At 41.4% G+C, this 23,924-nt stretch overlaps 1 protein-coding gene across 3 annotated transcripts in view; it reads left to right on the top strand.

The window, feature by feature from the left end:
* kcnn2 (potassium calcium-activated channel subfamily N member 2) overlaps positions 1–16,127 on the top strand; it is a 43,352-nt gene extending 27,225 nt beyond the window's left edge. The window contains exons 3-9 of one of the 3 annotated variants that reach the window (XM_084686865.1): positions 1,371–1,789; positions 2,465–2,606; positions 3,800–3,910; positions 4,054–4,181; positions 6,585–6,593; positions 9,861–9,930; positions 14,010–16,127. In XM_084686865.1, the coding sequence (XP_084542991.1) occupies positions 1,371–1,789; positions 2,465–2,606; positions 3,800–3,910; positions 4,054–4,181; positions 6,585–6,593; positions 9,861–9,930; positions 14,010–14,285 (1,155 nt within the window). In that variant the 3' untranslated portion in view covers positions 14,286–16,127. The remainder of the gene's footprint in view (positions 1–1,370; positions 1,790–2,464; positions 2,607–3,799; positions 3,911–4,053; positions 4,182–6,584; positions 6,594–9,860; positions 9,931–14,009) is intronic. The other 2 variants (XM_084686864.1, XM_084686866.1) reach the window with 2 other exon arrangements.
* The last annotated feature ends 7,797 nt before the right edge of the window (positions 16,128–23,924 follow it).

Raw genomic sequence — 23,924 nt, 5'->3', positions numbered from 1 at the left:
ATTGCAGTAGTTTTAGAAAGCCACTTATGGACGCAAAACCTGAACCATGCTGAAAGGATTTGTTTATGTTACAAAATAAGCCCAAATCAACATTATTAATTAACATATCCCTCTCTCTCGACGGGCCGATATCTCTTTACATGGCTTTATAAAAAATAAATATAAATGTAATCACAAAGCTTTGTGGGGTGAGTTTTAGTCATAATGTAGTTTGTCGTTTGCATTTCCCCCCACCCTTTATATTGAATGGATTCTGCAATCACAGTGGATCTAGCCAACCAAGAAATCTTTCTGGGAATTTGCTGACGGCAACATTTTGTGAAATATCTACACCCAGTTGTGACTGCCCCGTATACAACCGAAAGACCTTGAGGTGATTGAGTGCGGAGAGTGAACCGTCGGGGAGGACTACTGGCACTGTGTGTCAGAGAGGAGAATGATTTGATGACTGTGTAGGAAGCTAGTGGGCACGATTGAATTTAATAGTGATTCGTCCACAGAAGGCATATCGAGGATGGGGTTGGCGAGGCAAGAGAAGGGAGGCCATCTCTGGAGATGGAAGTAGTTTATGTTTCAGATCATAAGCCCAGTCAATAATGTGACTTGACTAGATAGTGGTGATGGTGGTGGGTTAGGGCATTGGCCCAGGGTGTGAGCATGGAGCCATGAATTCTGGCGCTTGCAGACAGCTTAGATGAAAGGGAGAGAGATGGATGGGAGGTTGAGGGATAAAAGATGGAAGGGGCCGGGGAGGACAGATGATAGAGAAAAAAAGAGAGGGAGAGGACAGAGTGAAGGAGAAAGAGAATGAATTTGAGGCAAGGGGATGTGGTAGAGGAGAGTAATTAGGCATAGTGAACCCCCTATCCCACCACCAGAGGACCATCCAACCTTCTGGTCACTGTATCCAGGTATTAAGAAACTTATGCTAAAGTAGGCAGTGACAGATGTTCTCATCGGGATAGTGCTTTGTAGTTGAAAATATCCAGCCCACTTCACAAGTCACTTCACGTATTGATATCTTTAAATACATATATAAGCCACTGTAACTATTCTAAACTTTGTGGAGGTAATGATTTTGGGGGGTAAAAAAAATAGTAAAAAGTTAAAGTGATATTTAAAGCCTTAGATTGAGTATGTTAATGATCTGATCAAGTATAACTTTGTGCATTTCCCTTTAATATTACAAAATGGTTTACAGGTAATGATATCCAACCTAAAACCTCTGAACACAAAAGTTCAATAATATTGGAAATAGACGTCAGGGCTAAGAAAGTTTTCCACGCTATGTTCTTGTGCCAGAGAAATACAAATACAATCTGCCATCTAACCTCCATCTGCTTCTGTCTCCATGTGCCTAACTTGGGCAGTTATTTATGGTGGACAATGCAGCGGATGACTGGAGAATAGCCATGACGTACGAACGCATCTTCTTCATCTGCCTGGAGATTCTGGTGTGCGCCATCCACCCCATCCCGGGGAACTACACCTTCACCTGGACTGCACGCCTGGCCTTCTCCTACACGCCATCCAAGACGGATGCAGATGTGGACATCATCCTATCCATCCCCATGTTCCTGCGTCTTTACCTCATCGCCCGCGTCATGCTGCTCCACAGCAAGCTCTTCACCGATGCCTCTTCCCGCAGCATTGGGGCCCTCAACAAGATCAACTTCAACACGCGTTTCGTCATGAAGACACTCATGACCATCTGCCCTGGCACTGTGTTGCTGGTTTTCACCATCTCGCTGTGGATCATCGCAGCCTGGACTGTCAGAGCCTGCGAAAGGTGCACTCCCATCTGCCCTTCATACTCCATGCACTACATGAAACATAGATAAGGCCAAATGGTTTGCTGTGGGTAAACATTCCTTTCTGTGAGGCCAGTGGGTAGATATAGCTTGATCCCCTAGATCTTCTATGTTAGTATTTCTTAACCCTGGTCCTCAGGGACCCCTGCACTGCATGATTTAGATGTTTCCCTGCTCCAACACACGTGATTCCAATGAATTGGTTTGCTATTTAGAACCCTGATAACGACCATTCATTTGAATCAGTTAGGGAGCAGGGAAACATCTAAAACATACAGGGCAGTGGACCCGGTGGACCAGGATTGAACCCCCCTGATCTAAAACATGCGGGGCAGGGGGTTCCTGAGGACACGGGTTGAGAAAGGCTGCTCTATCTGGTACGCATATGTAGTGTGTGTGTGTGTGTGTAACAGTGTCAAAAACAGTCAGGGTCATCATAGTTTACCGCCTGTCAAAAAATATATTATTATTAATAAATGTAATCATTATTAAATACAGAAATACAAAATTGTATTGGACAGCAGCTGCTAAATTGTCCATACATTAATAAAACACATGAATGGACGTAATATTGTGCCTTGCACATGCATATCCAAGTATATGCCTTTCTCTCCTCTTCGCAGCCAAAATGTGTGTGTTATGTTTTACTGTAGATACCACGACAACATGGACATTACCAGCAACTTTCTGGGAGCCATGTGGTTGATCTCCATCACTTTTCTAACAATTGGATACGGGGACATGGTCCCCAATACATACTGTGGAAAAGGAGTGTGTCTCCTGACTGGCATTATGGTGAGTTCAGACTCTTTACAAAAAAAATCTTTCTCTTCCAGTGCTGCTTGCATTAAGTCATGTATTTGAGTCTAGCCCTCTGGGTGTGTTTATGAACGCTTTCAATGAACGTGCTCTTTACAATGCTTTAAACATGCATTCATGAAGCCATATGCATTGTACAGAATGAATGACTGTTATCACTCAGGCTCTTGTGACCATAGAGCACATAATGCTTTGTAGTGCTACAATGTCCCATCGGATTAGGTGAGAAGGTAATGTCAGTGGCCTGTCTCTTAATACTGGTGTGAACAGTACCAGACGGGGTTGGGTCAAAGCACAGATTTAAATAGAAGGGTTTCATTTAGTCGACAGTCTTATCCAGAGCGACTTACAGTAAGTACAGGGACATTCCCCCCGAGGTGAGTAGGGTGAAGTGCCTTGCCCAAGGAAACAACGTCATTTGGCACAGCTGGGAATCTAACTGGCGACCTTCAGATTACAAGCCCGACTCCCTAACCGCTCAGCCACCTGGCTCCACGGGTTAGACAGGCAATGATCAGTACACAGGCAGACAGGTCAATACAAGTAATCTAAAATGGAGAATATGAAAACTAGCCAAGGTCTGGAACAATACACAAATTAAACAAGGCTCGGGCTGAACTAGAAACAAAATCAAGACTTCGCACCTGACCATACACTTACAGGCACTTACTGTTTGTGTTTTTACTGTACTGAAACCCTAAACGAGACGCAGCCTATTGTCCTTATATTCTGGGGATTCCAAGCACGGCAGCCAGCACCAGCTGCAGAAGGCTCTGGCGTGACAACTGGACGCCTCCAGAAGTTTCTTTGATATTTCTCAATTTCTAACAGTTCACCACACTCCACTTCTTACAGGTTGTTCATGTTCATCATGCTTCTAATAATAGATCATATTATCTCTTAAGGAATGATAAATGAATGTTTAGGTGAGTTTGCAATATGTTATAAATGTATTCAGAGAAGATTCTACTGATAAGATCCTTTTCGATCCTCAATGATTTCATAGATTTGTCTATCCAGAGGATTTCACATCAGAGGATATGACTTTGACACCATTTGCTTTGTTTGTTGTATGATTTCAAGTCCAATAGTTATTCCAGTGTTCGAGCTATTCACAAAAATATGGCGTAGTAAGTTTTGTATCTACTCATGTCCGTGTTATTTCCCAGGGTGCCGGCTGCACAGCTTTGGTGGTAGCTGTAGTTGCAAAGAAGCTGGAATTAACCAAAGCTGAAAAACATGTCCACAATTTTATGATGGACACACAGCTGACAAAAAGAGTAAGTCAATATCCTTTTGATGGTCAGATTTTCATAATATAAAGTTTTATTCCCCTTCTAGTTTACATTGTAGGAATTCTGAATATGATTGAGTGCTGTCCTGTGCTTGTGAACGCCACCCCATTCTTGTTCTGTTGTTGCAGGTGAAAAACACAGCTGCAAACGTACTCAGGGAGACGTGGCTCATCTATAAGAACACCAAACTAGTAAGGAAGATGGACCATGCCAGAGTCAGAAAGCACCAGAGGAAGTTCCTCCAAGCTATCCATCAGTAGGTTCCACCCCCAATAACCCCTAAACCTGTCTGTAACTGGGTTTGGTTGATGTGTTTCAATACGTCCCATAAAAAAAGAAAGAAGCAGATATCTGAATTGTTTGACACCTGTAGCAAAGGTTTTACGTTTGTATTTCAGGAATTACTTTTATTGTTTGTCTTCTCACCTGACTGAGATATTGTCGTGTATGGGGAACCACCATTCATCACAAATGTGACTGTACATATCTATTGGTTGTGTATTTGCAGTCTTGTATAAATAGAGCCTTGAAAGCCAATGAAAGATATGACAGATGTTGTGGGCAGGGCCTATACTTTATTGTTATAGTTTAAACTATTTCTCTTTCTCTAGACTATATCTCTGACTATATGTATATAGTCTTGTCAGCAGTTACAGGAAGGTCACAGCAGTAATCACCCTCTCCCTTCCGCTCTCTCTTTTTCTCCCTTTCTCTTTTTCTATCTCTCTCTCATGCTATCAGTCTCCCCTTTCCCTACCACCACCTTTCGCTCTCTATCACTCTCCCTTACCCCCCCCCATCTTCTCTTTAAAAAGCTGCCAGTTCTATTCCATGTCACAATGTCTTCTCTGCGTCCTTGTGTGCCTCCAGATTCAGACAGAAATCACACTGACCTCGGGGTCTGACAGATCTAGCTTCTTTATTTCCCTCCACATGATCAGACTGTTACTTGTCAGGCACTCTCTTAGGGAGTCTCCAGGGAACAACCTCCAGTGCACTCAGGCTCTGAAACGTGTATTGATTTTAGTTACTCCATTCTTTTAACCTGCCTCAACCCAATTACAAGATCCTTTATTACTTCCTCTCTTGAAAGTGATTGACAGTTACACTGAATTAGTAAGAAATTATTTTTAAAAGTAACTTTGTATAGATGTTGTAGTGAAAATCCATGTTTTATGTGTGTTAACAAGTCTGTGTGGTCTCCCGTGTTCGACATTCATTTTCTCATTAATATGTGTCTATTATCATGAGAAAGACTGACAGTTTAGATATTTGATAGCGGCACGCAATTTGGGAGTATTGTCTGCTGCTGCAATCCGATGAAGTCCAATGTGTTAGGATTATTATGGCCTTACTACTGCACTCAGGCTATTTGTGGTAGTGACATTTCATGTCAACCCCCATCTCACTTGAACAGCCTAAGAATGGAAAGCCTGCAGACCTAAGGAAATAATCTATAAAGAGACATATTCTGCATTAGGAAAGACAATTATAGTCCTCTCTGCAAGGACAGTGTTGTATTACATCCACATCCACTTCTGTAAAAGAGCTCAATGTGCAGCTGGGCTATTTATTAAGAGATGCTGCCGTGTTTTTGACCAATTGTGTGTTAAGTGCCGACTCAGGCTTGAGCAGCGGGGGTAGTTAAGCAGGCAGTTTCATGTGTGCTTTGGTTCCCAGTCATTGGCCACAGAGAGGGCTGGCCTTGCAGTTGGCGTGTCTTTCCAGTCAAGAAGAGAGAAGGAGGGCGGGGGGTTAGTCAGGGCTCAGTGACCTGTCTGGAGGCAGTAGCACACACGTCAAATCAAATATTGCCTTGGCTCGTCTGCTGGTCTCTGCTGAATCAACAGTGATAACACAAAAAAGGCAGCATAGCTGGTTACAGCTCTGTAGGGAGTTGTAAGTACGAAAGGGTCGGAGGAAGAGGAAGTGGTCAGAACGCTCTATGGTCTCTCTTTCTCTCTCTCTTTGTCTCTTGCTCTCGCCCTAAACTGGGGTGCATGTAAGACTCAAGAGTATGTTCTCTGTGGTTTCCTGCTCAAGGGATTTTATCAAGGAGCTTGGCCCGACTATGTGTCTGTTAAGCAGGTCCAGTCTGGAGGGGAATGATTAGGACATCTAGAAAGCAGCACTTCACTGGACCTGTTACACTGTTACATTTACATTTAGTCATTTAGCAGACGCTCTTATCCAGAGCGACTTACAGTAAGTACAGGGAAATTTCCCCCGAGGCAAGTAGGGTGAAGTGCCTTTCCCAAGGACACAACATCATTTGGCATGGCCGGGAATCGAACTGGCGACCTTCAGATTACTAGCCCGACTCCCTAACCGCTCAGCCATCTCCCTTTTGTGTGATGTTACAATATCACAGAGGACTGGTGGTGATTACCTGTCTGTGTGTAGGCGAGAGAGTCTGGCAGAGATGGTGTTATACCATTACTGCTCTTGCTGCTGCTATTAAGGATATTAATGTTAGTAGGATTTTTCCAAGCCTGGTTGATGGGATCGAGGCTAGCAGTGCAGCAGTGGGATGAGAGCTGCAGCACTCAGGCTCCAGCAGACTGATGTTGCCACCTGGAAACGTTTCTTCTGATGTTGTATTAATTCATTTGTCTATTTTATGTTTCCTTTTTCCGGTTTTATCAACACAATGCAATAGAGCTCGAAAGTAAGTCTTCGCCTCACATGTAGCTACAGATGTTGTGTGCATGCAAATGAGAGCTTGTCTTTCAACTCAATGATGTGACTAAAAATTACACTCCCTCATATGATAAGTGAAATTCATAACATCCCAACATTATGCTTTGACATGAAAAGCAATGTAACTTGATGCAACATCAGCATGCAGAAAAGGTCATTGGTCAAGAATCTTCCAATTAATGTAATTAATTAATTACAGTTTTTGCTCTATCAATCAAACTGATTCAATAGCCTAATGATTCGAACTAAAAAATAAAATATATATGGTTGTATTTTTTATGGAAAGATTACACAATTCAGCACTTGATGGTCTGACATCATTATACTCCTACAACAATATGTACATACACCATCCCTATTAGTCTCCTTCTGGAAATAACCCTACAACATTGTTGACACAAACTTTTCCTAACATGAATTTCAATTATCGGTGATGGAGGGTGTTTTTCTTTCCATTGTTGCATGGATGTGATGAGAACTTGATCTTTAATCAGAAAAGCGCTGATTAAACTCCCTCAATGAACGGTGCTTTCGCTGACTGAAGGATGACCACTAGCACTCCCCCAGCAGAGCAACACAGCTATGGGCTTGGTGGATCATATATCTCCCCAGGTTATGTTTACCCCCTCCCACGCCCCTTTCAATCATGCTCTCATCAACAAGGGCTGGGAGTCATCTTTCGGCTTGTGGAACCATTGTTACGCGTGTAACTACATTTGCAACCACATCTTCTCCATTTCTGTCTTGAATGACTCAATAACAGACAGGATTATATGTGGGCCCCCTTTGTTGGTAGTCATGTTTGATTCACAGGTGTCTTTGTTGTTGATATGCGTTAGTCCTCTCAGGAGCACGTGAGAAGTTCACCATGCTACATGTTGAAATTGGTTTCAGAAGATCTTCTGAAAAATGGTATGCCATTTTAAACAACTGGCACAAAAGCTACATAAAACGAGCTGGTCAAAGTATGTCTGATGATATGTCTGAGAGGGTCTGAGATAATTCAGCCAGGCTACTGTTTGTTCTCCTCATTTGTTACCTCAGCAAAAGTACAGTATCACAGCTCCCCCATGGCAGAGCGAGGAATGATGGAAGAGGAGGGCAAGAGGAGGAGAAGTGGTGGTGGGTGTGTGTGTGTGGGGGGGGGGGGGCTAGCAGGAAAGACAATAGGTGCATGGTTGCTTCGGGACTATAATAACAGGTACATGAACTTCGAGGGAAAGGTCACGGTAAGTCTGTGGGAGCTCTCCTGACTTTAAACTGATAAGTGTTGTGCTTACGGACACAGCATGAGTCTCCATGTCCTCTACTCAGCACAAATCCCTGTAGTCGAGAACAGTAGGTCAGCTGAGCAGGACAGAGTCAAAACTCAGCACCCCGTGTACATCAGCCTAAAGAAAATGTTGCATTATCCTCAGCGAGGTAAACATGGGTCTCAAAGGATTTACAGGGGTATTGAAAGCTTAGCATAGCTGCTTTTTCTTCCTGATGAAAATCAGAGCCGATTGAAGGCGGCCATTGAAAATTAGGGCTACACTGGAACATTGAATCACAGAGGGGGAAGGACAGATAACATTGAGTGTGAGAGGGACACAAGTACATTCCACATTCGGACCCTAGCACACCCTGTTTATCTATGCCACCTAACAGCTATTGGTCATCCAACCGTGAAATGCAGAATTTCTTCAGGTCTTATATCTCTGCTGCAAAGACACTGCTTAAGTTTAAGGTTCTTAAATTTTACCTATGCTTCACCCATTCAAGAACAACTTCTGTTTCATATTCTACATAAAATAAAGGATGTTTTTTATTTTTTTATTATTGTCTTCTTGTCGTAGAATGTGCTTATTGAAAAGTCTATGGCTGCTCAGTCACCAGTCAGGGCCTCATCTCTCTTTGCCTGTGTTTTAGTTACTGTCTCCTATAGTGCCCCCTGTTGGTGTAGTGTGCCATCTCAGTTACACTTCTGCCTGTTGGGAATGAAACCCCAATTGTATTCTCAGCCTGGATCCACACAACTAAATGCTATCACATTCACACAGTCCAATTAAAGTTTATGACTCCAAGTCCATTGAAGACAGAGGGCATAAGTTACAGAGCCTTGTTATCTTTATGCTATTGACAATGTATGACCGCCAAGGTTTTGTCCCAGGTACTTTCTGCTTGCTCTGAGCATTGCCTTAGATGTGATTTAGCATGCATGGGTGATTGCAGACAAAAAGCACCAAGATATGGTGAGAACTGAACTGTTGTCAAGAATACTGCACAGTTGCTGTTTCTAAATGCCCAGAGCGTGTGAGTGTGTGGGGGGGAGGGGGGGGGGACTTGCTTTGCAAGCCTAATTACATAGGAGTTGTGAATTACTTACAGTAGGCCCGCTGTATAGATTAATAGATTCATATAATTCAGACTATGGAACTAATGTTTTTTTTATTACTGGTCTGTGTCAATAATATAGACATTGAACCAGCGATATATTATTCTAGTTTCTCAATATCTCAAAAAAAACATGTATTTTGTATTTAAGACATGCAAGCTCAGTTATAAAATAGTTTGGGAAGGTGTATAAAAACAAGAGAAAGCCCTATTAGATCTGTCTGTTTTAGTCTCTTAATAATCTATTTTTAAATATGTGTTTCTTCAACCATGGTGTATTTTCAATCTACACATACTGCTTGTCTGCCATATATTCTGGAGAATTTGAGATTGAAAGGCTCACTGGGACTCTGGTATCTCTATCGTAAGAATTGTAATAGAAACTTCCTTGAAAATGTAAATAGGCTTTTGAGAAGTTAAATAATTCATACAGTCAAACAGAGCAATCTCTTCCAGGACCACAGAGGAGTCCTGTAGAAGGCCCTTTAACCAAACAAATGTACTGGTCACAGTTATAAAATCTCACATTTTAATCTGTTTACACCCCATACATAGTAAGAGTCAGTGAAATCCCATTTCAGTTATTGTAGGTCCTTGGAGTTATTTCAGGATGTAGTGATTGTCCCATTCTCCCTCTTGGCAGCTTTCACCCTTCTCCTCTCTCCGCCCCTGGTCCCTTCTTGCATGCAGCTCAACCAATCAAACTGACCCATGCAAATTCCTGCATTCTTTACACACATCCTGTGCATGTCCTGAGAGTGCTCTCCGTGTGTATGCCTTGTGTGTGCACAGATGTGTTAAATCCTATTTGCCTTATTGATAGAAACATTTATCGGGTTCTGAATGGTCTTGTGTTCAGATTGAGAAGTGTTAAAATGGAGCAACGCAAGCTGAATGACCAAGCAAACTCACTAGTGGACCTTGCAAAGGTAAGCTAGACTGACAATTGTCACAAATTGAGTTTTACTCTTACATATGAAAATCCTCTGTATAACCGTTTTTGGAATAGACAAATATCTTCCTATTCTTTTGGGATAAGTGACATAAATTGCTGCATGTGGTTTTCAACTCACTTGAAGTTCATTAAAATTAGCACCTTTTCATGTTAACAAAGTCTACAGGTGTCAAATAAACAGACAGGCGTTCATGGGGCCATTTCAACGAGACAGCTTTGAACTCATGATGGTTTCCTGGCAACCTACTAATCCTACTAATCCTTGCAATGTTGGTCCAAAATTATGTTTATTCTTGACCTTTTCTCATTTGTGTTCTGAAATACCAGTACATTTCCTGTCTGTACTTTATCACTAACCTCCAATTGCCCTTTCACACTTTATTTTGTATTACCAATATCATTTTATACATACTAATATACTGGAGTTTTTAATCTTGTTCTTTTTAGTTTGTAGTGGTCTTGCTATGCTCTAAACAGTAGTTGACAAACCTTACGGAAGGACCAGGGGTCTCATTTATAAAGCTTGCTTACGCACAAAACGGGGCTGAAAATGTGCGTACGCCACTTTCCACGCAAAGGTTGTGATTTATAAAAAACACATTTGACGGGAGAATGTGCGGTCCTCCACGCAAACTCTGACCTTCCCGTAGGCCTACGCACATTTTGAAAACAGTTGGAATTGGCGACGCAGATGACCGTACTGTAGTCAGACTGCAGAAATTGAATGTGGGAAGAACATTACTCATAATATTTATATATTTTGTTTTCCTCACACACATTTTTTTTAACATTCAATTTCATGATTATCATGAAGATTACATCCAGCAGTGGTATTTGCGCTTGTACTGAGTGATTCTTGTTCCATAAACACCTTGTACAATCCAACTCAAATTTTAAATAAAAATTCAGCGCTTCCTCACCATCAGATTGTCCACTACGGGAGTTCAGGAGGGGGAGATTCCCCGACTGCATGGAATACAGGATAACATCACATCCTACCTTTAGATAACTGCAGAACACAGTGTATAACTAAATATATTTATGTAATAGGCCTACTGTGCAAATATCCTCATATGTCAAAAACTGGAAATACAGTCGTTAAGCTACCGTGCAATCGCTACACTCTACGTCCTCGTTATCAGTCCAGACTTTAATAGATTACTGTTCATAACAAAACGCTTTTGTTTTCAAATTGTATCTGGACTCGCAGTATCACTGGCACAGTTGACGCCACTCGCACAGTTTTTTTTAATTGGTGATCTACCGGCCACCACATTTTCAGAGTTTTCGGGCTCCACCAATAGGCTAACAGTGTCTGAGAAGTTGTCATGCGCTATGATTCACCGTAAAGAACAATCGTATGCCAGGGTCATGATGAGATACTAGATTAGCATTCATGAGGTGCTTTGCGTTGACTATATATGGTTAAACATGGGCGTGTTCAGGGCGGGGTACTATGCTGATTCACGTACGCACACTTGTGGGTAATCTGTGATTTATAAAGGGAACATTGCGTACAGGTGTGCGTACGCACGGTTTTATAAATCCGAATTTTTGTGTGCGTACGCCATTTTAGGCTTTTGGGCGTACGTACACTTTTAGTAAGAATCCTAAGCACAGTTTTATAAATTTATAAAATTATAAAAACTTATACGCACAAAACGCCACTTTCCACGCAAAAGTTGTGATTTATAAAAAACAAACTTGACGGGAGAATGTGCGGTCCTCCACGTAAACTCTGACCCTCCCGTAGGCCTACGCACATTTTGAAAACAGTTGGAATTGGCGACGCAGATGACCGTACTGTGGTCAGACTGCAGAAATTGAATGTGAAGAACACTCCTAATATTTATATATTTTGTTTTCCTCACACACGTTTTTTTCATTTAATGTCATGATTATCATGAAGATTACATCCAGCAGTGTTATTTGCGCTTGTACTGAGTGATTCTTGTTCCATAACCACCTTGTACAATCCAACTCAAATTTTAAATAAAAATTCAGCGCTTCCTCACCATCAGATTGTCCACTACGGGAGTTCAGGAGGGGGAGATACCCTGACTGCATGGAATACAAGATAACATCACATATCCTACCTTTAGATAACTGCAGAACACAGTGTATAACTGAATATATTTATTTAATACTGTGCAAATATCCTCATATGTCAAAAACTGGAAATACAGTCGTTAAGCTCCCATGCAATCGCTACACTCTACGTCCTCATTATCAGTCCAGACTTTAATAGATTACTGTTCATAACAAAACGCTTTTGTTTTCAAATTGTATCTCGACTCGCAGTATCACTGCCACAGTTGACGCCACTCGCACAGTTTTTTAAAATTGGTGATCTTCCGGCCACCACATTTTCGGAGTTTTCGGGCTCCACCAATAGGCTAACAGTGTCTGAGAAGTTGTCATGCGCTATGATTCACCGTAAAGAACAATCGTATGCCAGGGTCATGATGAGATACTAGATTAGCATTCATGAGGTGCTTTGCATTGACTATTTATGGTTAAAAATGGGCGTGTTCAGGGCGGGGTACAATGCTGATTCACGTACGCACACTTGTGGGTACGTTTTATAAATGAGACCCCAGGCAGTTTGCCAGCCGGACGCTGCAAAAACAGCAACCTAGGTAGGGAGCCACGCTGGGATGGGATGATTCAGCCTGAACTGGAGTAGAAAGGAGAGAGAGAGAGAGACAGAGAGAGACAGAGAGAGACACAGAGAGAGAGAGAGAGAGAGAGAGAGAGAGAGAGAGAGAGAGAGAGAGAGAGAGAGAGAGAGAGAGAGAGAGAGAGAGAGAGAGACATCTGCATAGCCCCTGCAAAGCAAAGGGAAATAATTTAGATGTCACTGTGTCCCCCTTATCTGTTTTAAGGAGAAATAAGTAATGCTTTCTACTTAACCCAGCCAAAACAGCAACAAAAAACATGTTTTATGCATCTTATTTTATAAGTGGGAAAAAACACAGCACTGCACATTATTATTTATTTATTTTTCTGTCCTCTATCTATTACTCTGGTTGGTGTTTTCTATATATTATTGTAGCATATCAGTCTAAGCCCCCACAGTCCATATCAATGCGTTGTTGCTCACGTCAGTATTCTGTGCCTCAGTATACGCATATTTATCTATACCAACTGGCCTCTGGTCTATATCAACTCTATTAGGAGCAGATAAGTACTTAATGTTTACAGTGCCCTCGCTGTTAACTTATAAATTCCAAGGCCAGCACATATTCTGTTTTCCTCATTTCATCGACTGTCAACATGCCCAGTGCAGCGGAAGCACCTCTAAACACATCCATCGTCTTTTTATTGATTAACCTTGTAAATTAATTAGCACTCTGATCCTAAGAAGGGATGAGGGTGTATGTTTGTGATACAACACAGTGAAATGCATCTGCCCTAGTTTTAGCTTGACTAGCTGTCAGTGTTGCTTTGGCCCTTTGTTGATCACTGTGATTCAAAGCCCAGCCCATTATTTCTTCCCCCAAATGAGCCGAGGACAAGGTAAGAGATGAATGGCTTAGCCCCAGGCTGCCTGTGATGACTCTCCTGCTTGAACAATACCTCATCACCTACTACCCAAAAGTCTTCACTCCACCTCCTCTGAAGTGTGCCACCTCAATGTTTGATCATGTATATCACATCCTAGGCAAACGCATCATAGTGCAAAAGATTGATAGTGTTTTTTCTTGATATTGAGTTAGTACATTACATTTACATGCTTTGATATATGTCATCTTTGTTGTGAATTCCTAAATGAAATCTCAAATCAAATTAAATAATAGTGCAATCTACACTATTTGTGTTCAAAGACTTACCACTGTAAGTTATCTGTTACTGTCTGTATTTGCTTAGGTGGACAGTTTTGTTGTAACTAAGGTATTTTGGAGACAGATTCATCATGTGTGGTCAATTGATCATATTGACAGTTTAATCACTTCACAAGTAAAGAAATCTTTAATGCCCTAAGCCAATTCATGCCAGATTCTTGTGTTCCTCTTTCCGACTCTTGAGTGTGTGTTCTCTCCTCTGCTCTAGACCCAGAACATCATGTATGACCTCATCTCAGACCTGAACGAGAGAGGGGAGGACATGGAGAAGAGAATTGCCCTCTTGGAAACCAAGCTGGAGACGCTGCTGGGGAACCTCCAGGCCCTCCCCGGCCTCATTAGCCAGGTCATAAGCCAGCAGCACAGGGACTTCCTGGAGGTGCAGCTCCAGCCGTACGACAAACACAGCCCTGAGCGCTCACAATCCGTGTCACGGCGTAGGTCGTCTTCCACTGCTCCGCCCACCTCCTCTGAGAGCAGCTAGAGTCCAAGAGGAGCACCTCCATTGAAGACTTTTGCCATCATATGGTCAAGTTGCATTTATTGTAAAGCCTTATGGTTTCAATAAGTATTATCTGAATTCTGATGACAGAATCCAAAGTTTAAGGGACACTGCGTTTTAATGAAGAACTCAAAGCTGTTTGTTTTCTATTACCTCAAAAAGATGTTATCCTTACTCTGGTGACATGACCATAAAAAGGATGCTTTCCACAGTCATAACTATAAAGCCCTATTGATGGGGGTGTGATACTAACTATTCTACTCTCTATGCAGAGGTAGCCAGGGTGAGTGCAACAAGGTTACCAGGTATGAAAATATCGCACTAAAATAGTGCTTCTCACTGACTTTGTGCTTCTGCTGACTTGGTTCAGATGCCATGTTCCTTAAAGCAAGATGAGGAACCATGGGACCTGTCAGGGAGTAAAATAATTTTATTGAGGAAAAAAGTACTATATTTGATGGAATTAACTGAAGTGGCAACAAAGGGTAGCACTAAATTGCTCCAACACATTGTCACTCTGAGGTCAATTTAAAAGCTTGAAAATGAGGGGGGGGATATATATTTTAGGTTAGAAACAGCATCAACTATAATGTTTTTTTGTTTAGTTTTTTTGCAAAGGGCCCCTGTAGAATGATTATTTCCGGGGCCATGTTGAAATTTTACTCCTCTAGTCAAAATAAATGCATCTAAATCTATACTTGCACTTACCTTTTAATCAATGCACTTCAATGCTGACTGATGTATGATACAAAATGTGTTGCTCATTTAAAGGACAACATTCTAGATGTTTGGGCATGGGTTTATAATTGTCAATTATCAATTTCCCAGCTATGGGTTAGTTTTGAAGATTTATGACAAATCCCTAGTGCTGTTTACCACAAGGAAACCTCCACTTAACACTGTTGAACACTCAAATTAAGTTGTTTAGTTATGACATACAAATATTACAATGGTATGTATTTTAGCCCTTGGCCTTTGGCCCTCTATATGTGTACTGGACATCACCACAGATTAGCAACAATAACTGAATGCTTACCAAGAACTCACTGACAAACCATATGTACCTTTTAAAAGAAAAAATATATTTTTTTTTTCTTCCTGAGGACAAGCACACCATCTACAAAGAAGCAAATAACGATGGTTAAAATTGTGATCAGATAAGGATTGCATTGAGCTTGTTTAGATGAGATTGTGCATATTTAATAAAGGATTCAGGGCTAGGGTTAAGATACTGCTGTTAATGTAAGGTTCACTATAAACTTGGATTTTGTCCCTCTCGTGTCTACAATGACAATATACATCAGAATATAAAATATACTGTAGCAAACATCTAGAATGCAATGTTTCCATAGAGGAATGTATCAACTGTGGCTAAACACTCCATTTGTTATACTTACGTATGTCCAGTATTAGGTTGAATAGTTGTCATATGTCAAAAACCCGACAGCAAAAAAGACACTTAATTCAAATATTCACATGACACTTTCCTATCCCTGGGCTAAAATGAAAATGTGCGATTTGAAAAGTCCCCAAATGTGCTATCATTAAAACTTTGTTTTGTACAGCAACATTGCTGGCCAGCTGTTATGGAACAAAGGTGAACTTCCACATGTCATGCACCTTTTGGTAAATTAAAAAACCTTTTGCAAGGTTCTCAGACGTTTTGATGAATGTGCTATTCATCCAAGGTTTAACCATCAACTCAACACAAGATTAATCCCAACTACAGTACTATATGATGTGATGTTGGTTTTGATCATGAAAATATTGGCAGGCAGTCAAGGATTATCAGCAACATATAAACCTATGAGAGATTATATATATGCGAACGAAATATTAAACAATAAAATGTTACTATTTACAAGATATCTGTGTTTTCAGTTTGCATTGTGTGTGTGTTGTCTTAACAACTTTTGCGGGGACCAGAAATCCCCTCAAGGATTGAAAAATTCAGAAAAAATGTAGGCCTACCTTGTAGCATTTTATGAGGCCCTACAACAGGGGTGGGGTGGGGAACCTTTTTTCTGCCAAGGGCCATTTGGATATTTATAAAATCATTCGGGGCCTTACAGAAATATCAACTTATCAATTAACTCAACCCTAATGTGATGGCTGGAACTGCTTCTCTTTGGTGAGGTTTGTGATGTTGGCTGGCATGGATGCAGCCTGTTTTGACTAGGGGTGCTACTAACATTTCATGATTACGGAGAGGGATCGTATTATTTTTTATACTGCTACCAATGACTGCTTATTGATCTGAGTGTTAATCAGGCGCAGAGCCATACGTTGTAAACATTCGGGGCTTAGCCTAAACCAGGGGTTTTCAAAGTGTGAGGCGCGTTCCCCTAGGGTACATCAAGCTAAAAAAAAACTATTTTGCACTGAAATTAATGCAAAAAAGTGACTAGGTCTTAAGGCCGTTATATGCTACTCCGTACTATACGATTACGGACACATGGGAAGGGCCTACGCATAGTTGGAACGCCCTGAAACGCCCTCTCCGTCGTCTGCGGGGCCGACGGAGACCTTTATGGAAGGCCTAGTGGGCAAGTATTAAGACGCCCCCGTGTGTTAACCACGCGTAATACGCAAGAGTCTGTTTCGCCTCGAATTGACGCGTGTCAAGTGACACGTTGCCATTTACAAAACGTAAATTACGTCTCAAACTTTGAGACGTGTCAAAAGCACGCGTCTAAAAAAACGCGTGCTTTGAACGTGTCACGTGACACGTTGCCATTTACACACGTAAATTGCGTCTCAAATTTTGAGACGTGTCGAGCAAACCACACTAAATTAACGCCTGGTTTGGCACAATCAGCGTCTGGTTTTCCAAAATTAGTTTTCCAAGTCTGCTTGCTTGAATCTCCGATGGGAAATTAACAATTGTAACATCTAATACGTAAGTAAAGTAGGTCTTAGGATGCTTGTGCGAGCTAGGCTACTATCAAATACAATGTTGGTTAGCTAGTTAGCTATTAATTTGAAGTTGGGGATCACAATTGCAATACTATGATATAACAAGGGGTGCAGAGACAAATAAATGCAGTAATATCAGGCTGGCTGGCTGGCTGGCTTCTGGCTTGGAGTTTTGTGAACTGCCCTTGCAATGCGATTGCGTTGCCTCAGTATTGTGCGCGATTAGGTTTCACTGCCAACATTCCTTAATGTTAGAGGCAATGCGCAAACTCAGTTGTTGGCGATATACAACTGTTGTTACTATTCAAGTCAAATGTATTTTATTGTCATTTTCAATTACCTATGGTTGTACAAACGAAACAGAGTTTCCCCAGGACCATGATGCCATATTAAAAAACATGACAGTAAGGTGCTAGGGTCAACGTATATGTAGCCTACAGTGACAGGATAGAATGTATAGTGACAGGACAGTATGTACACTGACAGGACAGTATGTACAGTGATTGGAGGTAGCAGTTATGAAGTGATAGGTTCTCGTGCCAATATATTGTGATGCCAATTTGTTGAGCGGTCATCTTTCTTGTATAGACTTAAAAAAGTGAAATACACACGGTGAGATAAATAAAGGTTCATCGGCTGTCCTTCACATTCACACACTGTTGTCTTTATACTTAACAGATCATCTATGGTGTCCCAAAGGCCCAACTCATATCAGGTCACCTTCTGGCAGCAACCTTGCAGTTGGGTTTCACTGTGCAACCAGTCCAAACCAAGCTGCTGCTGGGCCAAGGGATGATTGTAATGGCACACTGGGACTTGTAGATGACCTGAAATAAATATTTGTCTTTCTGCTGTGTAAGATGTAGGCCTACTGCTTTTAACTTGAGTTGAATGCTGTTAAACACTGCCATGGTCAAAAAACACTAGCCATGGCTCTACTTCAGAAAGGATACTGTTCACAGCTGTATGAGTCAATAGGACATTACCTGAATGATTTGTAATGACCGGGAGGCTATGCCTGTTGTGATGATGGCATAAATTAGATTGTTGCCTTTATGTGCACTGTTTGGGTCTCCTTTCTCTGTCTTCTGTTGCTGTGTCTTTGGTTCTGTTGCAGGATGGCAGGCAAGTAGAGGAGCTGTGATTGCTGCAGGGGCACAGCTGTGACCTGTGCCTTGGTCCTTAATAATCTGTGCCCTAACAAGTTGGGTCTCGCCATTACTAGCAGGAACATCATTACTGCTTGCTTTTTAGTTTGTAATGATTCTTTACACTCAACACTTTCACTGATCCCACACCTATTCCCTACACTACTAATTTACCAACCATTTCTTTTGTAAGCACATTTTATTAAATAAATACATGTTTATTCTTATTACCGTGGCTTGTCACTTCCTGAAGTTCTTATCTAATCTTCTTATGAATCCAGTTATGACAGCATTAAACAAGCACTGGTTGGCTACACACCTCATGCCGGGCTTATACAGATGTGTGTATTGGCACTTTGAAAGGTTTAGTGTAGGCTACTACCTTGTGTGAATGAATACATTCAACGTTTGTATAGTGACCTGTATCCTTTTACGACAAGTGTGTAGCACCTCTACTCTAAGGAAAATACTATATTTTGACTATCTTTCTGTCCCCCTGGTCCTCCCCAAACACCAAGGGTGTTTCCAGAGGCCAACACCTGTGACATAACCCTGAGATTTCCCATACACACAATCCATGTACAGTTCAAACAGTACATGAAGTCTGGGATAATACAGTCACACACCTTTGGGCAGGCATCATGTCACGGCCACAGCCGTGCCCCCCTGTTTTTGGTTTTGCCCTGCCCTACCGTGTCCTTGTGTCTGCCATTGTCTTCACCTGTGTCTCGTTGAGTGGTTTCAGTTCTTGTTTGTAATATCTTGTCCACCTGTGTCTTGTTTGGTTCTGTGTATTTTAGGTTCCTGTTTTGTGTCCAGTCTTTGTCTTGTCCTTACCCTTGTTAATGTGAGTACCCTGTCCAGTGCCGGTCTTTCCTATAGGCGACATAGGCAGCCGCCTAGGGCGGCATAAGAGTGGGTGCTGGTGAAAAATCTTGCCTAGGGCGCCAAATGTGCTAACACCTCTACAGACCCTGGCTGTTTCCCGTTTAAAAGAATAAACCCTTTGTTTGGCAATGTATGGCTACTCTCCTGCGTTTGGGTCCTACCCCACCACACACCGTGACACATAAGGCATAATTGAATTAATTAAAGACTTCAAATTAAATTGTATAACCTAACTTTTAGAGTGTTTGATTTTAAAAGGGTTTCTTAGTAGCAATTGGCTTCTGAGTGTAGGTGGCAACCTACAGATATTACCGTTGGACTTACAAAAATGTCTATTATAATTCTTTAAACTTCTCTTTAATCAATGCATCTGCAGTCGTAATCCTGAATGGAAGCTTACTTAAAATCTAGTATTTTTCACCCTTTACCAAGACACTGTAGCCTAACGATGGTACATTGTGTTAGTTTGGAGTATGTTATTAGGCTGAATTTCTCAAAGATTAGCTGAGATATGACCCAACTTCCTGTTTGGTTGCTTTGTTGCCAATTTTGATTGGCTGTACCGGACAAACGGTTTTGAGAATCGAATATCCTTTGATAACTTCTGTGAGGGTTGGTCTGATGATAATGTGTGCCAATTCTGGGGAAGATTTGAAAAAAATAAAAGTAGTTGAAGCGAAAAAACGTGTTTCCTTAAAATTCAGAATGGTGGAAAATCTATATAACCGGAAAATGACGCCATAGGGTGTGTTGAACTCGTCTTGATCCAGGGAATCCAATGGTACCTCATTTTTGAAAATCGGTCATACGGTTCAAAAGTTACATGTGTAAACACAAGTCAAATTTTGACCAGTTGGTGGCGCTAGAGTGCTCCAATGAGAGACATGAAACTTGGTGAATATAAAGAGGGGACTGTGCTTAATAAGTGTGCCAAATTTCACAACTTTTTACCATACGGTTCTAGGGGCTGCCATAGACTCCAATGACAGAAGAAGTGTAATAATAATAATAAATATAACTGCAAGCAGTAATGGCGGATTCCTCCAAACACTGCAAACCATTGAAAAATGTTTATTTTTGACAAATTGTAACTGTATAGAAAAATGTATGCTGCAGAATTACCAATGGCATACCAAATCTGAAATGCAATACCATCAAGATCCACAAGGGCCTTTATTTCAAGCCAGTAAGTGAAGGAAGGGGGCTTGGTGAGCTTATCCATTCCAGAAAGCCTTGTATCTTTATGCATTAAGGCGTGGCCTGTAGCGCCACCTATGGGTAATGGTGGACCATTTGTGGTGTGGTAGTTACTCTTGGCCTATACTATTAATGTTTCAGGATTTTAAAAACTTTTTACCATTGCATATAAAATCGGAAATGCAATACCAACAGGATCCACATGGGCTTTGGGTAAAGTGTGGTAGTTACTCTTGGCCTGTACTGTCAATGTGTCAGGATTTGGAGACCTTTTTACTATTGCATACAAAGTAGGAAATGCAATGACACCAAGGTCCTCAAGGGCCTATGCTGATATTCAAGGAATGAGTGGGGGCTTGGTCAGCCCACACAGTCCTGATATGTTGCGTGTGTGTCTTGCCAAGCCCGCGCGTGTCAAGGGAAGAATGAGTGTCTGAGAATTTGGAGCATGCGCGGGGAGGAGCAGGGGACACATTTCATTGTAAATTTCCCTAGAAATTAGCCAAGCATGCATGTTTCAAAGATTCACCAAAAATCGACCTTTCATCTTAGAGTCAACTTTTTCTCAGATTTGTGTACTAAACATTCTCAAGAGTCTTCATATGAACTTGTTTGACTGGCTTACGTGTAAAGCATTGCGAACCATTGAAAAATGTATATTCTTGACAAATTGTAACTGTATAGAAAAATCAATGCTGCAGAATTTCCAATGGGATACCAAATCTGAAATGCAATAACATCAACATCCACAAGGGCCTTTATTTCAAGCCAAGAAGTGAAGCGCTTTAATCTTCACAAGAAGTGAAGTGCTTTGTGCTTTAGGGCGTGGCCTGTAGCGACACCTATTGGTAATGGTGGGCCATTTGTGGTGTGGTAGTTACTCTTGGCCTATACTATCAATGTTTCAGGATGTTTTTAACTTTTTACCATTGCATACAAAATCGGAAATGCAATACCAACAAGATCCACATGGGCTTTTGTTAAAGTGTTGTTGTTACTCTTGGCCTTTACTATCAATGTTTCAGGATTTGGATAACTTTTTACCATGGCAAACAAAATCTGAAATGCAATACCATCAAGATCCACATGGCCTTTGCAAAAGACCAAGGAACACTCTCCTGAAATGTTGCGTGTGCGTCTTGCCAAGCCCGCGCGTGTGTCAAGGGAAGACCTATGGGTAATAGTGGGCCATTTGTGGTGTGGTAGTTACTCTTGGTCTATACTATCAATGTTTCAGGATTTTTATAACTTTTTACCATTGTATACAAAATCGGAAAAGCAATACCAACAAGATCCACATGGGCTTTTTGTTAAACTGTTTCTTTGCCTATACTATCTATGTTTCAGGATTTTGAGACCTTTTTACCATTGCATACCAAATCTGAAATGCAATACCATCAAGATCCACAAGGGCCTTTATTTCAAGCCAGTAAGTGAAGGAAGGGGGCTTGGTGAGCTTATCCATTCCAGAAAGCCTTGTATCTTTATGCATTAAGGCGTGGCCTGTAGCGCCACCTATGGGTAATGGTGGACCATTTGTGGTGTGGTAGTTACTCTTGGCCTATACTATTAATGTTTCAGGATTTTAAAAACTTTTTACCATTGCATATAAAATCGGAAATGCAATACCAACAGGATCCACATGGGCTTTGGGTAAAGTGTGGTAGTTACTCTTGGCCTGTACTGTCAATGTGTCAGGATTTGGAGACCTTTTTACTATTGCATACAAAGTAGGAAATGCAATGACACCAAGGTCCTCAAGGGCCTATGCTGATATTCAAGGAATGAGTGGGGGCTTGGTCAGCCCACACAGTCCTGATATGTTGCGTGTGTGTCTTGCCAAGCCCGCGCGTGTCAAGGGAAGAATGAGTGTCTGAGAATTTGGAGCATGCGCGGGGAGGAGCAGGGGACACATTTCATTGTAAATTTCCCTAGAAATTAGCCAAGCATGCATGTTTCAAAGATTCACCAAAAATCGACCTTTCATCTTAGAGTCAACTTTTTCTCAGATTTGTGTACTAAACATTCTCAAGAGTCTTCATATGAACTTGTTTGACTGGCTTACGTGTAAAGCATTGCGAACCATTGAAAAATGTATATTCTTGACAAATTGTAACTGTATAGAAAAATCAATGCTGCAGAATTTCCAATGGGATACCAAATCTGAAATGCAATAACATCAACATCCACAAGGGCCTTTATTTCAAGCCAAGAAGTGAAGCGCTTTAATCTTCACAAGAAGTGAAGTGCTTTGTGCTTTAGGGCGTGGCCTGTAGCGACACCTATTGGTAATGGTGGGCCATTTGTGGTGTGGTAGTTACTCTTGGCCTATACTATCAATGTTTCAGGATGTTTTAACTTTTTACCATTGCATACAAAATCGGAAATGCAATACCAACAAGATCCACATGGGCTTTTGTTAAAGTGTTGTTGTTACTCTTGGCCTTTACTATCAATGTTTCAGGATTTGGATAACTTTTTACCATGGCAAACAAAATCTGAAATGCAATACCATCAAGATCCACATGGCCTTTGCAAAAGACCAAGGAACACTCTCCTGAAATGTTGCGTGTGCGTCTTGCCAAGCCCGCGCGTGTGTCAAGGGAAGACCTATGGGTAATAGTGGGCCATTTGTGGTGTGGTAGTTACTCTTGGTCTATACTATCAATGTTTCAGGATTTTTATAACTTTTTACCATTGTATACAAAATCGGAAAAGCAATACCAACAAGATCCACATGGGCTTTTTGTTAAAGTGTTTCTTTGCCTATACTATCTATGTTTCAGGATTTTGAGACCTTTTTACCATTGCATACAAAATCGGAAATGCAATACCATCAAGAGCCACATGGGCCTTTTTTTCAAGCCAATAAGTGAAGGGAGGGGGCTTGGTGAGCCTATCCATTCCAGAAAGCCTTGTATATTTGTGCTTTTTGGCGTGGCCTGTAGCGCCACCTATGGGTAATGGTGGGCCATTTGTGGTGTGGTAGTTACTCTTGGTCTATACTATCAATGTTTCAGGATTTTTATAACTTTTTACCATTGCATACAAAATCGGAAATGCAATACCAACAAGATCCACATGGGCTTTTGTTAAAGTGTTTCTCGGCCTACACTATCAATGTTTCAGGATTTGAGACCTTTTTACCATTGCATACAAAATCGGAAATGCAATACCATCAAGAGCCACATGGGCCTTTGCTAAAGACCAAGGAATGAGTGGGGGCTTGGTCAGCCCACACTCTCCTGAAATGTTGCGTGTGCGTCTTGGCCGCGCGTGTGTCAAGGGAAGGCTGAGTGTGTGTGAGATTTTGGAGCACGCGCGGGGAGGAGCAAGGGAGACATTCATTGGAAATTTGCCTAGAAATTAGCCAAGCAAGCATGTTTCAAATATTCACCAAAAATCGGCCTTTCATCTTACAGTCAACTTTTTCACAGATTTGTGTTATGAACATTCTCAAGAGTTTTCATAT

This window comes from Hypomesus nipponensis, chromosome 22, assembly GCF_054491055.1.
Source record: "Hypomesus nipponensis isolate SF chromosome 22, ASM5449105v1, whole genome shotgun sequence".
Taxonomy (NCBI): domain Eukaryota; kingdom Metazoa; phylum Chordata; class Actinopteri; order Osmeriformes; family Osmeridae; genus Hypomesus; species Hypomesus nipponensis.
Note: the sequence above shows the minus strand (reverse complement) of the source record. Positions and strands in the feature narration are given on the sequence as shown.